The sequence below is a fragment of the Dinoponera quadriceps genome, unplaced genomic scaffold, assembly GCF_001313825.1.
Source record: "Dinoponera quadriceps isolate SergipeBrazil2010 unplaced genomic scaffold, ASM131382v1 scaffold1425, whole genome shotgun sequence".
NCBI classification, from domain to species: domain Eukaryota; kingdom Metazoa; phylum Arthropoda; class Insecta; order Hymenoptera; family Formicidae; genus Dinoponera; species Dinoponera quadriceps.
Window position 1 is genome coordinate 228,202 of NW_014555679.1, and position 16,876 is coordinate 245,077.

At 48.9% G+C, this 16,876-nt stretch overlaps 1 protein-coding gene across 4 annotated transcripts in view; it reads left to right on the forward strand.

Annotated features, from left to right (window-relative positions):
* LOC106745129 (protein groucho-like) overlaps positions 1 to 16,876 on the forward strand; it is an 87,404-nt gene that overhangs the window by 10,079 nt on the left and 60,449 nt on the right. For all 4 annotated transcript variants that reach the window (XM_014620420.1, XM_014620419.1, XM_014620422.1 and 1 more), the window contains one exon: positions 3,779 to 4,187. In XM_014620420.1, coding sequence (XP_014475906.1) covers positions 4,155 to 4,187 — 33 coding nt within the window. In that variant the 5' untranslated portion in view covers positions 3,779 to 4,154. The remainder of the gene's footprint in view (positions 1 to 3,778; positions 4,188 to 16,876) is intronic.

The window sequence follows — 16,876 nt, forward strand, 5'->3', positions numbered from 1 at the left end:
TATAATATTTGATGACATCTATCTCTATTAAAAGACTTTCATTGTCATTCTTAAAACTAGCCATTTTCAATCATTATTTATTTAAAGCATTATTGATAAATAATCATCATCCTCGTCTCATTACATGTCTTGATTTCTCACTATGATCATTCTTTTCTAAACTATACTCTTTATTTTCTTCTTCCTGCGGCGATTGTCTGTACGTTTACATCTAAATTTTCTGTTATATTATACCATTTGTTGCTCTTGCAGGATTTATCCTAGAGCATGAAGCTGATTCTATTCTATTTCCGTGCAATTTGAACGTTAGAATATCGCACATCGCGCTAGGAATAGTACGGTGCTAAATGTCGAAACGCGACGCGATTTATCGGCGGAGCCGCGCTCGAAGCGTCAGGGGTTTCGACCGGCGGTCTGCGTCCTTCCGATGCGCCTTATTATCCCGCAAGACGACAGAACGTGACGAAACTTTCCAATCGCGAATAAGTACAGAAAGATGGGTGGATTTAATTTCGCACGCGACGGCGGCGGCGGCTGCCGACGGGACGCAGCGCGTCGCGCGACGCCGGACGTATCAAGCCGAAAAGTTTTTATCGTTCCGCCGAACGCATTTGCTGCAAATTGATGGAAATGACGGCTCAAATTCGGGCCTGGACGAGTTTTTCGCGCTGGCGCACGCGCTCGCATTATACACGCGTATATACATATATTGCACGCGAAATACATTATCCGCGGAGAATGGACTGTTAACGCGGTTATATGACTCCATTTTGCGCGTTACACGAAACATCATCCCGCGTTACAAAGAGCCCGTAATGACGCGTCATGTATATGCGATCGCGGCGGTAAAAGCGTGAAAATAATAGCAACGTTGTTCGGTCCACGCGAACGTTGGTTTTCGGCCGGGGGCTCACTGCGCGACAGAGAAGGGAGAACGAGGGGAGGACAGAGACCGACAGAGGGAGACCCTCTTTCAGCTTCCTCCTCCCCTCCCTCTCCCTTCGCGCACGCTTTGGCGAAGCGTGCAAATCGCAAAAATGTTTTCCGTAATTCGCGACCCGCCCTTCGGCGCGGCGCGCGATGCGGCTACGTCGAAAATAAACGGCGAAATCGCGCTCGGCAATCTCGACGGCGGCGGCGGTGAGCGCCCGCGCTCGCGAGGGGGAACACCGCAAATTATCTGTCCGCCCGTTATTGTTGAATGGCCAATTCTCTACTTGGAAATTAAGCTATGGCCTAAACTAACCTAGCATAACGTTGCCGGCATCGAGAGCTCGCCCGCTCGCCAATCGTGAGTGTTTGCACGGCCGGTTTAGCCTGCTGCGCGCTCTTCCTATACCTAAACGACGCTCTCCCGCCGACGTCGCTCGTTCCGTGACGTACGTGCGACGGAGCGTCGCTGAAATTTATCGATTAATTCATATTGACTTACTTAGGCGAGCGGACTCGCGCAAATAAATACAGAAGGCCGCGTAGCGTAATGGTCGTTCGCGAACGTTACGCGAGGAGGAAGAGGAAAGAAAAAATTGATCGATCTAAGTGGAGAGAGAGAGAGAGAGGGGAAAATAAAAAGCCAAGGAGGCGATCAATTATTGGTATCGTCTTCTTCGTCTCCGCGAGAAGTTTTCGAGTTTGCTCCGCGGCTTGGACGCGATTCAGCCGCTCGTTTCCTCATCCGTGAAAGCCCCCACTCGCTGATTTAGCTGCATTAATTAATCCTGCGGTAAAAAGAAGAGCGCTCACGTTATCGCGCCTCTCCGACACGGTAGACGCTGGAATCCCCCTCCTCCTCCTTCCGCGATAACTCCCGCGAGGCAATAATGAACAATTACCGTGTTGGATCTCCATCGTCCGTCGGTCCGTTCGCCGCGGCTCGCGAGGAAACGAACGTGCGATCGTCTCGACGCTCTTTTCCGCGTTTTATCGCGCAGTTTATCCGACGTGTTTGACACGTTTGCAATAACGGCCGTGTGCCTTCGCCTGTCGCTCGTAATGCGCCGTGCCGCGGTCCATTGAAAATTGCATTGTAATCAATGCGTCGTAGGTCCTGAACGTGACGTCGCGCTCAGCCGGCGGCTTTGCACCCGGTGAATATATATACGTGTACACGCGCGGCGACGAGCGCGCTTTCTTTTCGCGTTCTATCCTTTCCGCCGCTCCGCATCCCGTCGCGTCTCGTCTCTCTCTCTTCCCCTCCTCTCTGTCTTTTTTGTTCTTTGTCCCTGGCTCGAAACACGCCTCGGAGATTAGGATAAATGCTCCTGGAGCGGCGACGGGGCGCAGTTTACGCGCCTCGTAAATCGAACGATAAATTGATCGCTCGCCATCGTAAAGCTCCGTTCACACGCGCCGCCGATGAAATGGAAACACATGGTCCCCGCGAGGTGCTGCGACGCGGTTAATAGAGATTTTTAACAAAGACGTCGAGGGAAAGAGTCCCGGCCGGCATAAACGGGAGAATTTCCGTCGTAAGAGTCCTGGTAGAAATATATATAATTTTCTTAGATACTCGTCCAGTTACTGTTTAGTGTTAATGCGTTCTCATTAGTTCACTGAGAGAAAAATATTTGGTATTTGTAACTATAATGTCATCATGGTAAAAGAATTACAGTCAGGCAAATCAATTTTCTAGTGTTATTATAGTGTTAACGATAATAACTTTATATGCATGTTACTACTATTTTTGTGGTTAAGATTCCTGGTCTTTCGCTGCAACTGTGTTTATTTGATGACGTCAGAAACGAGAAAGCTCATGCCAAGAATTCTTGCGTTATACGTTCAAATAAACAAATATATCCACAAAATGACATTTATGGTCGATTCAGCACACTTATAAAATTGTCTCAACACTTCTCTTTTACTTGAACAATCGATAAATAGCCGCAATATATATTTGACACGAAACCCTCCTTTTTAATCTCTCTTCTCAAGATTTTGTCAATGTTAATTTTGCAACTATTTATCGGTTGTTCGAATAAAAGAAAAGTGTTCGGACAATCTTGCAAATGTGCTGAGTCAATCAAATGTCATTTTATAAGTATATCTTTTTATTTGAACGTATAACGCAAGAATTCTTGGCATGCGTTTTCTCACTTCTGACGTCATCAAACAAAGAGAGTTGCAGTGAGGGATTAGGAGTCTTAAAACTATAAAATGGTTATGGTTGGCACCGAAAATAACTATAATTTCTCTCACTGTTGTAACAATACTGCGTAGGAAATGGACAAGATCTTGGTAGAGTTATATTCGATGGTTGAAGCAGTTTTCCTGGTAAAAATATGTACAGCTTGTGTAAATATCTTCCTAATTATTATCTAATAGAGGAGAAAATAATATTATGGTCTTTGTAGATATTGTTGTCCCTTTTATATATTATATTATTACAAAATGCAAATGGAGAGTCATAATACCACCTTCTCTTAATCAATTCAATGGTGTTTTCTTCCATTCGTTATTCTGTTTTCGTTCAGTAAATGGATTCAGATTTTGGGCATCTATTGTGCGCAGTAACTGCAGGAAAAGCGTTACATCTTGATTGGAATCCCAAGTAGTTTTACTCCTCAGTTATTAGACAGAAGTTAATATAACTGTCTGATTATTGCTAAATAAATGCATAAAATTTCTACTAGGGAGTTCGCGAAACATATTCTGAGAGACGTACCTTCTAATTTGTGATTTCTTTAATTGCGTATCCTCGAAGTTAGTTTCAGCGTCATCTATACGGTTTTTATCAAATTATATCGGTGTCAAGTGAAAATGTATTTTCTCTGTCCGACAGGCACGAAGACAGCGCGCGACCTGTGAAGTTACGGCGACGCGCGACGAATCACGAAGATACAAGGAAAGTGTCGTACGTCCGAATTCGAGCTCGCGAATAATAATACGTTTACGCGCGCGCACTTAAAGCCGACCCGCGTGAGAATAATGCGGCCGGTCCGTGACGTGGCAACCGCGATGAATCGTGTTGTGGAATAAGTAGTGCCCACAAGAAGAAGAGGACTGATCTGGAACTGCGACCGTCCTATGGAGTCTCTTCCGGATACCGAAGATGCCGTCGCGAGGATCCAGCCAACGTTCGCGTCGTGAGATGATCGCGTGCGAGGTGCATCGCGGACGCTGCAGCGGTTTCTGAGAAGCGACCGACCAACCTTAAGATGTACCCCGCGCCGGCGAGACACCCAGCCCCCGTAAGTTACATTTTTTTTCACATCTTGGTCTTATTTTTACGGGCCTTGTTTTCTTTTTCTCGAACGAGAAGAGATCGGTAGCGTGACCGGCGGGATGAAAACACGAAGCGTGTAAGCGTCCGATGTATTAACCAGGACAATTAATTTATGAACGCGAACAGGGAAATGAAAAATAAAGCAACAATTTGATACATCGCTTAAGTAAAAAAAAAAAAATGGAGAAATGTAACAAGTTCTAAAGAAATATGCTTTAGGGAGGTAGATAGAGAGTAAAATCTTATATAAAACATTTTCTCGTCTATTTAATCTCGAGTGAACTTCAACTCGACGCAATTTTATTGTACAGTTCGGAAGTTGCGAAGGTCATGTTGATAAATTAGCACGGCAACTGATTCGCGCTGGTCCACGAGCAGCGCGTCGCAAGTTTCCCCGGAGCGTTACCGTGTCTCTTCTCTCACGGAGCTTTCTTCAAACATTTTTATTTGGCGTCACTCATTGTAACGAGCGTCAAAGGGTAATATAGCGTAATTACCGCTCGCGCGTTGAGGAGAGAGAGAGATGGAAAAACGGGCGAAGCACGTGGGTGTCAGGTCGGCGGTTCTCGCACTTCGCGTTGCTAATTCGAAGAATGTTTGATTGTTCCTGCGGCGACCCACCTCGCTCTCTTTCTCTTTCTCTCTCTCTCTCATTTTCTCCGCTGCTCGTGTGGCTCTTTTTACTGCCATAATTTCACGCGTCGCGCAAGCTCAAAGTCCCTTACGATGAAACGAGACCACCGGCGAATTTGCTAAACGTGCACGCACAGCACGCACGCATTGAAACGACACACACAGACAGAAACCGAAGAGAGAGAGAGAGAGAGAGAGAGAGAGATGAAGAGGAGGCGGCCGTTAGAAATTATGGAGGATTATTTATAGAGCCGCAAGTCAACGTACAACAATTGCCGTTCGCAGAACCGGCCAATGGGCGATATGTGGGCACCACTCGTTTGCTTATTAACGCTGATGTGGCGCCGCTTCAAGGGGCACAAAGTGGCTCGATCGTTTCTTCACGAGTATGCTCGATGCGCGCGACAGACGCGCGACAACGACAACCGGGACCGTATTCTCTCCTCTCGGTACCGCGCGAAACGGCCGATAATTATCACGGTGACTAATCGACGTACGACGTAATCGAGCCACGCGCGCGCACGAGAGAGCAAGAGAGAGAGAGAGTGAAATATCGTTACACGACCGGATAATTCCGCTACGAGCGCGCGCACTCTCGAGACGCGCGTGGCGAGCGACCAGCGGCGATAATTCGCGGGTATACTCTTTCCGAGATCGCGCGCGAGATAGCTGATAATTATCGCGGCGACTATTAGACGTAATTGGCCCAAGAAGACGAACTTGAGCGTCGTTATGAGCGCGGCGGTTATTTAACAGGAAATCACCGGGGGCCGCCGCTTGGTCGTGTTGCGTGCCGGTCGAAGAAATTTCAGCTAGCCTCGCGCGCGTCACGATATGTAAGTGTATAAAACGTCGTCGTTCGCTTCCGTCGTTGTTGGCGCTTTCAAGGGCGTCTCCGTCAGCGGTAACGGCGTATCATTAGTGATTTTTTAATAGGAACAAGTGGAAATTAACTGCCATTAGAGCGTGATACGCAGATCCCCGCGCGTAATAACGTCGCGAAGAAAGTGCTTGACGCCGCGTCGCTATTACTAGCGGACGCGTGTGATCAAACGATGATCGCTTACCGATCGATACCTGTTTTCTGCCCGATCATTTCGGCCGTTATTCATTACGCGCGTTCGAGAGCGAATATCCTGCGAAGTGAGGATCCCGCTTTTCGCTCCTCGTTAACGCACCGGCGTAAGCGTACGAGTTCGGTCGTAAGTTAATGGCACAACGCGAAAACGAATATAAATGTTACTCCGCGTTTCCGGATTATTATTTCGTTAAAAACACTCCAATATCGTGAAAGAGCCGCGGGCGCCATTTACGAGCGCGTTCGCGACGCTGGAAGACGAACGTAAACTACATTTCCCAAATGAATTGCCACTTCGCGAAGCATTGATTTGCAAATATTAATCATGTTGATTATTTCGAAAGAGAACGTGCACTTCCTTTTCTCTAAATATGCCTTTTATCACTCGGCACGATGTCGTCTCGTTTCGCCGTCGAGTCTCGTATTGTGCATTCGACAGCTGATCGTCCGGTATTACGGCGACAGCCGGAAACCTGGACGCTCAGAAGCGTCTATCTTCGCCCGCCAACCAGATAAACGAATGCACGTTGGCCCGACGTCGCGCTCGTAATTCTGTAACTTGATCCTGCGCGAGGACGATAATAAAAGACGAAATAGTTATTCGCGGCACTCGTCCGTTGTTTTAAGACGCGCGCGTCGAGAGAACGATACCTCCGCGGGTTTGCCGTAGCACTTGGAAAACCGTGAAAAACGAGAGACAGGGCCAGACAGTGAAAGAGAGAGAGAAAGAGAGAGGGGGAGAGCGTCGGGAAGTATCGGATAAAGGATCAGGGGAACGGTTTTCCGCAATTTCATTTGGAAGAGTGGTAAGGTACTTGTCCGTGTTTCAATATACATTAGACCTCGTTAAGCGTTACGCGATCGTAATAATTTACAATAACAAAAACAATCAGTTTCTCCCATCCGTTCTTTCTTTCGTTCGTTCGTTCGCGATTCGGTGAGAGCCCGGGCCTCGATCTTCCGGGAAAAGTGACCGAGCTCGTGGCGTTTATTACAGTCCGATCGAACACGACGATGCGGAAGCGACGCGCATATACGCGCTCAGACAAAGGAGGTCGCGGGTGCGTTTCTCGATCGTGTCAGCCGTCACTCGGGCGAGATCGTGTTCGGATCTACTCCCGGACTCCTCGCTCGTTTGTCGGCTTTCGCCGGTGAGAAACGCGCAGAGACCGCTGTCTCGCTTTCGGACGATCTCGCGATCAGCAAACCGTGACCATTCCCCTCCTCCACCCCCGCAGTTCCCTTGCGTCTTTGATTAATAGTTATCTCGTTATGCCCGGTGGACGTGCATTAAAAGTTAAGCGGGAACAAAAGTGCTGCGCGAGGACGCGCGCGCATCTTCGCGCGACGATATAGTTTGCGCAAATGTAGGAAGTAATATCGCGGGGACAACAAGAGTCTCGCGAGCTCTTTGCAAATGCGCCCGGCTGAGCGCGAGCGCGACGTTGCGCCGCGGGACACAAAGGGACGCCGCTTTGTTTCGTCATCTCTTTCTCCCGCGGTCCTCGTCCCCTCCTCGTCTCTCCCGCCGTCTCTCGCTCTCTCTTCCATCGGCCGCCCTATGCTCTCTCGGTATCCTCTTTCCTCGCCCGTCCTGGGCGCGCATTGCCGCCGCTCCCCGCGCCACCCCCTGCCCTTCGCCGCCGCCGCTTCGCCGTTGTCGTCTCGTGCTCCAGATTCCGTGGATTCTACGCGCATCGCCCCTCTCATAGAGATTGCCCGCACTGGATTTTATATCGAGAATCTCCGTTTATTACTTTATTGGCTCCCGCGTTCTTGAGGGGAAGGAAAATGAGGGACGTTTAATTCCGTGGTTTCGCGCTCGTTGGCCTCTTGCATCCTCGACAGCTCGCGCGCTTTGACGCGAATTATATGAAGATTCGCGCGTATACCGAGAAATATCGCATTATTTCTTATATGGAATTGTTATCCCGTTCGGTTCGGGCTTTTCGTTACCCGAAGCTTGGACGCAGTAGCGAGTGTGGTACTCGAAGCTCTCGAAATGTGTTGAGTTTCACTGGCGTTTCATCCTCAGGATTCCTCACGGACTCGAAACGCGGTGTATACGCGCGCGCGCGCGCGCGCGCACACACACACACACACACACACGAACGCGAGTGGTCAATTTTTTAATGGTCGAAAGAGCGTGGGATCTATATGCAAGATTGGTTTTGTGGATGCTTGTTGTAACGGAAAAATATCGGAGGAGGAATATTCGGGAAGAGAGAGAATTAACTGAAAAAAAATTACTCGGATACGATGCGGGCCCGAATATTGTTTGGAGGGACTCTCCATTCGCGCGGCGATTGAAGAATTACGTTGTAATTGGTCGAATAAAAAATTGGGATTGCCGCATGAAAATGATCTGCCCGTCGTTCGTCGTGGGCTTTTTCGGCGTATCGGAGGACGGAAAAAAATTTGTCGATGACAATCGCTAATCAAATCGTTCGACGACTAATTGTTCGCCGAGTGGCCCGTCCGAATTGGTACGAGGAGCGAAAATTGAAAATGTTCGCCGGAGGCTTCGTTGAGCTCTGAAAGAGGGGAAAGTCAAGCTAGACACACGAGACACGCGATTCGCGGATAACAAATTGTATGCATGATATGAAAAAGGCACACCTAAGGAAACTCCTTTCACGTGAAAATAGGGGATTTAAACGCAAATATTAATAAAGCTAACTGGAAAATGTGTAATATGATTTTCAGCTCGAGCTGAATATAATAAATTTAGGAATCCCACTCCGTCTCTCTTTTTCACACACTTTTGACACCTTCGAATTAATTATTCTCCTACTTTACATCGCTCGTAAATTCGCTTTCTTAATTAATATCACTCCTTTTAATCCGTCTTAATCATATATATAATCACATATAAACCTAAAGGCGAATATTACGAGAAAACATTTCTCGCTTGTTTTAATCTTATTCCGTGGAATTTAGGAGGAGACACGAGAGAGTGTTATAAAAGTATATTCTCATTTTCGTATCAACCTTTCGCGATTTATGTAACAAGCTCGTGCCAGCGTTGAAAACCCTCTAAAATCCCCTACGGTCGGTCTTTCCCGGCGCGTTTTACTTCCTCTCTTGGAATAATGGAAACGCTCCAAAGTTTTTACGGCCGCGCTCGTCGCCCCTTCCTTGTCGCGCCGCTCGAACGCACCGAAATTCTTACCTCCTCTTTACGGCGCCGGGAAACATAATTCGGTCGCTCGCGTGCGCCAGCGGCAAAGCGTAGAAGACATCGACCGATTTTAAGATGTGTTTCCAGAACTGCCGTAAAAGTACGACGCTCGAAGCTCCGTTTTGCGGGTGTTAAACGCACATCGCGCTACTTAATTCCATCCGTCGCAACTTCTCCCCTCCCCCGAATACGACGCGGTGAAATTTAGCACGCGATACGTTTGTCATTCGTACGTTTCGCTCCCATGAAAGTGTACGCTAGATCCATCCGTAATCCCTGATTTCTTTGCGCGGGTGAGAGACCGTTTAATTAGGACGATTGAAATTAATTCGAGACATTTTGATAAATTTAACTGCAACATTAATGCGCCGATTCTCCCTTCCTCTCTCTCTCTCTCTCTCTCTCTCTCTCCCCGTCCCGTTTCTCTTTCTTTCTTTCTTTTTATCTGCCGTGAGTAAAAACGATTCGCCGTCCGATGAAAAGTGCCCGGAGTGATTAATCGTGGAGATTAATTAATAGCGGGGAAGGCAAGAAACGACGCGCGGTTTCCCTGATTAATCCGTCACGTGGGCGGGCGCGTGCGAGCGCGGGATTTTGCGAAATCGTAATCAGAGGAATGGTCCTTTTCACCGGCGGATGATGGACTATGATACATCGAAAGGGATTCTGTTCATCTCGTCCTCCTATACCATTGTTTGACCCCCGCCGTAAATACACGTTATATCGCTGACGCGCCGCTGGAGAGTAACTACTACTCTTTCGAGTATCCTGTGCACGATTGCGCGACTCTCCCATCTGGCGTGGTCGGTTTTCTATACTTTATTTTACAAGGCGACGTCCCTTATCGTATCACGCAGCCTCCCGTTGCCGCCGTAATCCGGCCGTGAATCGATAAATTAATGATTTATCGGAATTCGATCGCGCGACATCTTAATTTTAATTTTTCTTCCTCATTGCGAGACCGAGTTATCGAGGTTACACTTAATAATATTCAATAATTAAGTCATTATAAGATTAAAGCGATATTTTAGTACGCTTAAAATTCTCTCTTTCTCTCTTAGAAGCGTACAAATGCTCTTTTCGATGCTCTGCAATTAGGCTGTGGAGTGAATTACCTTCTACTATACGTAATGCCAGAACTACTATAGGTGAATTAAAAACTGTTTTTTTACAATTTCCTACTTAAGCGAAAACCTGATGGTGACAACATGCGGTAATTTCTTTTCTCTTTCGGTCTACTTTCGGTCCCGCACGCATGGGTATTGGCATGTTTTCTTAACTATATCAGTCATTCATTGAATTTACGGCTTATAATGCAATGTAATTTAACCTTCGGGTTTTATTCAGTATACTACTTACATCAATTTTCTTGACTCTTTTTTTTATTTGCGTATTGAAAAACTATAATTTCCGACATAAAAATCTAAGTTGCGTTTCAGGGGGATTTCTTCTTCCCAAAGCGTCAAATAAATAACGCTCTATCCCCTCCCCCCCCCCCCNTGCGTGTTAAACAATATTGTAAATATATGTCGCTTCGCGTGTAACACGGCGGCTCCCCACTGGCAGTCGTTTGCACTCGTATATTCGGAAACCAGTCGGAAACTAATTACTCATTTCACTCGGCATATTTGGAGGAGATACTTGGTGCGCTTAAGATTAAAGGGAGGTCCCGCGGACGAGGGAGAGACGAGACGAACCGTTCTCGTAATTGGTGAGTTTTAGCGGCATAATTCCCATCCAGGGGCGTATCGCTCCGGCCTATGGCTTTTTAAGCGTCGGTCCACGATGTCCATTGGGGTAGTCGAGTCCGCTTCCTACCACATGCATACAGGGACACATGTATAGACGCAGAGTCCTCTTTCTCGTTGTGTATACGGGGGTGCGGGACGAGCTTTACTCGGCTGTTGGGATCCGTTAGGCTCCGGAGTTTGAGGGTAAGAACGGTATGACAAGCATTTGATGAGGGGACCAACGCCGCCCACTGAAATCCCAAGCGGTTCTCATCTTTGCGCCCGGAAATTACTCTGCGCCATTAAACGTTACCAGATGTCTTCTCGCGTGTCTGTAGCGCCGAGATCATTTTCGTCACGTGGCTAGATACTGTCCGATTTCCATTCTACATAGAATCGGAAGAAACGATTCCTTAGACGACGACCGGAAACCGACGATGCGCCCGTGGATTCGCGGAAAATGCTTATGAAGTCGCGCGTGTAAGGATCACTCAATCGCTAGTCGAAAGTTCACTTTTCTCCTCGAGAACATTTACACGCACATTTTTTTCTTTGCGCTCGCGTAACTAAACACTGTCTTTTTTTTACGTCTCGAGGGGGAGGATCGACTCCTAATTCGCGAATGGAGCCGTTAACGCGATTAACCGTCGGTCGTTTCGGAGAGCGCCGTCTGTGCGCGCGTCTTTGCAAGATCAAGCGAGGAGTGTTGGCTATCAGAGACACACGCGGGACATCACTGACGGGCAATCGATAGCGAATCAACTCGAAGGCGTTATCGTAACGCGACGCGTCCAAGGTGGCCGTGTTATCGCCGGATGCCCTTTTTATTGCCCGGCTTTTATTGTCCCCCNNTTTTTTCCCCCCCCCCCCCCCTATCGCGCGCTCTCGCGTGCGCGCGGTTGGAATGTGTCTTTGGTCTCTCCGAGCAAGATTGATCACCACTGCCAACTGTGTCGAGATGGTCGCAACACTCTTGCCACACACCGGGGGAGTCACCGAGTGTCCCCGCGAGTGGCTCTCAGAGACTGCTCTCCGACCAGCGCATTAATTCGTCGACGCGCATCATGCGGGGTTGGGAAACCCTGGCGGGATCTTGTTCAACATTTACATTTACATTTACATGTCGAACGGGGTTCGACCCTCGGCCAGCCGTCCTCGTTAAAGGACGAGAGAGAGGGAGAGAGAAAGAGAAAGATAGAGAGAGAGAGGGGCGAAGGGTGAGAGACAGAGATAGGGAGGGAGGGAGAGAGCCATCCGGGAGGAAGGGCACGGCGGCAGAAACACGTAGACGTAGAATGACTATCACTGCCGCTCTCTCGCACGAATCGTCGTCGTATATCGCGAATCATGCCGATCGATCGAAAGAACGGCCGCTGTATCGGAATGCTGGCGGCTGCCTCATAGCGGTTTCAATTAGCCGGAAATTTCGTTAGCTGCTTATTCGATCAGGAAGTCGCAGGGTGAACGGCCAATCGGTAATTAACCGGCTGAATCGCCAACTTGGATTTTATACATTGTAATTCCGGACGGTCGTTATTGGCACAATTATATCGCGCCCTTAAAATGGGAGATCAAAAGGGAGAGATAATTAAAAAAAAATTTCACGGCACCTGTGTTGGATGCGAGCTTAAAGATGATCGTGATCTCGTGTCAGGAGGGGGGGAGGGGTGATTAAAAAGAAATTGGAACAATCGATTATAATCAGTTACCGATGAAAACCGATTGGACGCAACGTACAAATTAATATATCGCATTTGCGTGTTCAATCAACTCCCGACGACATTGATCGAACGTAGCGGCGGGGAAGATCGCTCTCGTTTCGTATAACGAACGCTGCTGGGGGAGAGAGAGAGAGAGAGAGAGAGAGAGAGAGAGGGAGAGAAAGAGAGAAAGAAAGAACGCGTTCGCTTGCTCGCTCGCCCGCTTCTTGGTGATCGATAAGCGAAATCCTTCGAGATTTCTTCCGCGCCTTGATCGCAACTCCACGCTTCTTCGTGCTGGTAATAGTAATACCGATAGAAACGGCTACGGCTTTATTATCGATTCGCGCACACGTACATGTACATGCAACGCGCCGACTCCCGAGAGTTTACTTACGTACACACGCGTGCGAACTTAATTCGAAACTATACTCGAAGAATAAGAATTCACTTCGCCGAGTTGCGCGTCATCCCTCATCTCTGTCAACGACAAACTTCCCCTCTTGATAATTCACCTAAAGATCGAACTTGTTCGTCCCACTTTTTCCCTTTTTCTTCTCTCGTCTCGTTCTTCTTTTTCTTTTTCTCTCTCTCTCTCTCTCTCTCTCTTTTTCGTCGAGACTAACTCGCCGAACGAGTGATAGCGCGTATCTTTCTCGCGTTTCGCCCCGCTCACGTAACCTCCATTACTCGCCGCGACGACTCCATTCGCCCAAGTTCCCGCGTGCGTTGAAACGACACCCCCGAACGTCGTCTCCGCGGCTCGGCTCTAGAAAATCGAGTTCCGCGCGGAGCGCTACGACGCAATATATAAGCGAGGCGGGTCATTTCCAGCGAATGACGCTTTGAGAAACGAACAGGTGATGTGCGGTCCCGCTGCTCTCACATGGATAAAACGATTATCGTTCTCACGACGAACGGAGTATAAGACCGGGTCGGGAAGAGGAGAAGGAGAAGGACAGGATAGGTTGATGCGCGCGAGGCGAGCCAGCCGACAAGCCGAACGACCCTCTTCGGCGGCGGCCTCGAAGGCTGGTGAAGGGGGGTGCGGGCCGCGTGGAAGAAAAGGAGAAAAAGACCGACTTCCTTATAGACTATAAACGGTTCACCCCTCGCGTGACGAAGGCATTTACCAAAGGTGGTATCGTCCACGTGAAGACGTGGATCGAAGCCACTCTCTTTCTCGCGGCTCCTGGTACTGCTACGAGTTCTTCTTAACCACCCTCGTCAGATGGTCGTTCCGGGGATCGCCGGATCTCGCCCGATTGCACACCCCCGCTCGACGGGATCTCGTTTTTGTATTATTTCACTGTATTCGGTATGTCGCAAGTCCGCGCTGGAGAACGTCGATCTCATTGCCCGAGGCGTTCCTCGTCGTGGGAGAGAAGGAAAAGAGAACGGGATTCTTTCGCCGCGAGAGAGACAGAGAGAGAGAAAGAAATCGGCCGCCGCCGATTGCGAAACAGCAGGCCCAACGTTCGAATCGATATCTCGGTATAAATGACATTTCTATAAATATTCCTTATTGTACTACCGAATATTTTCGTTGGAATTCATCCCGCCTTGCGGCTCATGAATTATTTAACCGACCTGGCGCACCTCCTCCTCCTCCTGCCCTTCTTCCTCGTCGCGGAGAATACGGTTCCGGGGGTCACCGGGGAATCTTCGGGAAAGCTGCGACTTTTGGCACCAATTTCCGTCCCCGTTATGCATACCCCCGCTTTTACCTTCCGTCTCCCCCCCTCCCCCTTTTCACCCTTTACTTAAGAACCGACAAGTGTTCTTTCGCGGCGGACGAGTTTTGTTTTAGCGCGCAGGTTAAGGGGAAAGAAGCGAAACCTCAGGGGTGGCGTTCATTGTGGCGTGCAATGGCACGTGTGTGTTTCGAATGCTCGAAATGCGCACCTGTACACACGCGCTCGCTCGCTCGCTTCACGTACACAGTTATACACGGAAAGCGACCCGCATCCCTCACGGATCGCGCGCGTCCGAAGCCGGAGGTTGTTTCGGTCCTTCTACGTCGGCTCATTGCATGCCGGCTGCGCCACAGAACGTCTAACCTATAATAATCATGCCGATACACACAGACCCGTGGAAGTCGTAATGCCCGGCCACGGTGTGCACGTACGCGCGAACGGCCGCGTGTGTCGGTGCGCCGCGACCCCGGCAGTAACACGGGTCCGTCGTTGCGACACGAACGTGAGGTTACGCGACGGAATGAGAAGCGGAGTTATGCCATGCTCAGTGGGTGTCCCAGAATCACCGGTTGTCTTCTCGATCGCGAGCTCTGGACGATAAAACAAATGAGAACAAGATGCTCCGTTTGTGTAGAGACTCGATTGCCGCTCGACGAGAATTCAAGCGATCCTCGCTTCAGCCCCGTTCGACGTCTCGTATAATCCGCCGTTATTAAATATAAATGTGTTAGAACATCACCCTAATAGAACATACGTTAGAAATAAGAATAAGTATTAAATATTAGATATAGAAATGGGAGGTTATTTTCCCACAACGGAATGAAACGAACGGCTGATGCTGTTGTTATTTTTATATCTTATATTTCATTCTTTTCCATCGTGCATTATGTTTAACTCGCGAGTAGTTGCCTTATTTTTTTTTTTTAACGTAAACGGTCACTTGGGATCATTTAGACTCCAATTACAAACCGCTCTTATGAACAAAACACAGCATATTGATATCGATTGTTCTATGATTTATTATTACTTAGGGACATTGTAAATATAGATTTATCATGTGGTTAATTAAATTTAAGATCCTTTCACACGAGGCAACTGTTTTCCCTCTTCGTCGATAATCGACCCAATTAGCGCGAGCGTTCGAATGTTGCGAGTCTTCCGATGTCGGAGGGGAGGGAGAGATAGAGGATATAACTAGGGCGGCTTCGTTGTCGTACGCGTTTCCCCCGTCCCCCCTTCGGCCATTCATTATCGTGGCGGAGGATCGCGCTTATTCAAAGTGCACGCTTCCGCGCGCGCCAAGAATTTCACCACGTGCTCTTACGAGTGCTCCCTATCGAATCCCGCGTGTGTCCCTTCTGTTAGTTCACCCTCGTGAGCGCGCCCGTTGCGTCTGCCCGGCCTCCCCTTCGCGGCGAGACCGGGGCATTTGTTAGCGCTCGCTGTGCGCCGACGTTGATCGAGCACGCGTACACCCTTAACGCGCTCCGAAATCTCACCCGTCGCCGTCGTAACGGGATTTTACGCAAATTACGAGCGTCCGTACGAAAACCCGAGCGGGCGCGCAGTAATTTCGTCGATCGCTCGTCTCGCTCGTGCGGCTCGGCGAACCCGCCCGTTTGATCGTCCATCATTGCGCTCGAATTCGAGTAGGAGCTATTTAAATAGGAAAATTCAACTCCCCCGTATGGCGTAGAATACGTCGCGTGAATATCTCGGCTCTGCTCGTATAATCGTCCGGACAGTCGCGATGTTGATTTCGCACTGTTGGTAGTTTCAGCGGCAGAGTGAGACAGAGACTGAGAGAAGGAAAACGTAGTTTCCGCAACGTCGCAAACGACGATGAGAAGAGCGACGTGAATTATCGATACGTATCGTGAGAGAGTATCGCTTTGGAATAAGAGAAGCGAGGTAACTTCCTCGTTTCTTCTCTGTCGCAACCTCGCTGCCCCGTAATTACACCGCGATACCCAGCCGACGTCGGAGCGCAGGTATTAAAAAATATTCAGCGTCCGAGGTGAAATATCGATATTTTAACGCCGTTCGGAGACGTTGCGAGATCCTCGTGCGATTCGCTTGGCGCACGGCTGGTGATCGTCTCGTGAGAGGATCGTCGTTCTGCTAATTAACGACGATAATCAATGGGAACAGTGTGCCGACACCGACAATAATATCGAACGCGCGTAGACGCGCTACTCCGCTTCGAGGGTGAGGGCGTGATTAACTACGATCTAAGCTCCGCAGGGCGATTACCCGGAGCCTATTGTGTCGCTGGAACGGGTTAATAAGATCATTTTCCCTTCCTTTTCCGTCGTTCGTTCCGCAACGAGAAAAAAGCAGGACGAGTCGCTGATAAAAATATGTCAGTCGCGTTCCTTCGGTCTCTGTTTTTTCTCTTTCTCCGCGGCCGTGAAGGGCACATTCCGTTAACCAACTGCTGCGCCTCGGAACCGAGGGGGCTGCGGAGTCGTCGGGGCGGTTTTCCGAACAAAACTCTTTAAATCGCGAAAGTGGGACGGATGTTAACTCAACAGATTAAACTTTTGCGCTAAGCCAGGAATAAGCCTCCGTAGGATTTGCCCTAAGTAAAAGTGGAGTCTCTGCGAAAAGTTGATCGTCTTAGTCCTGGGGGTCG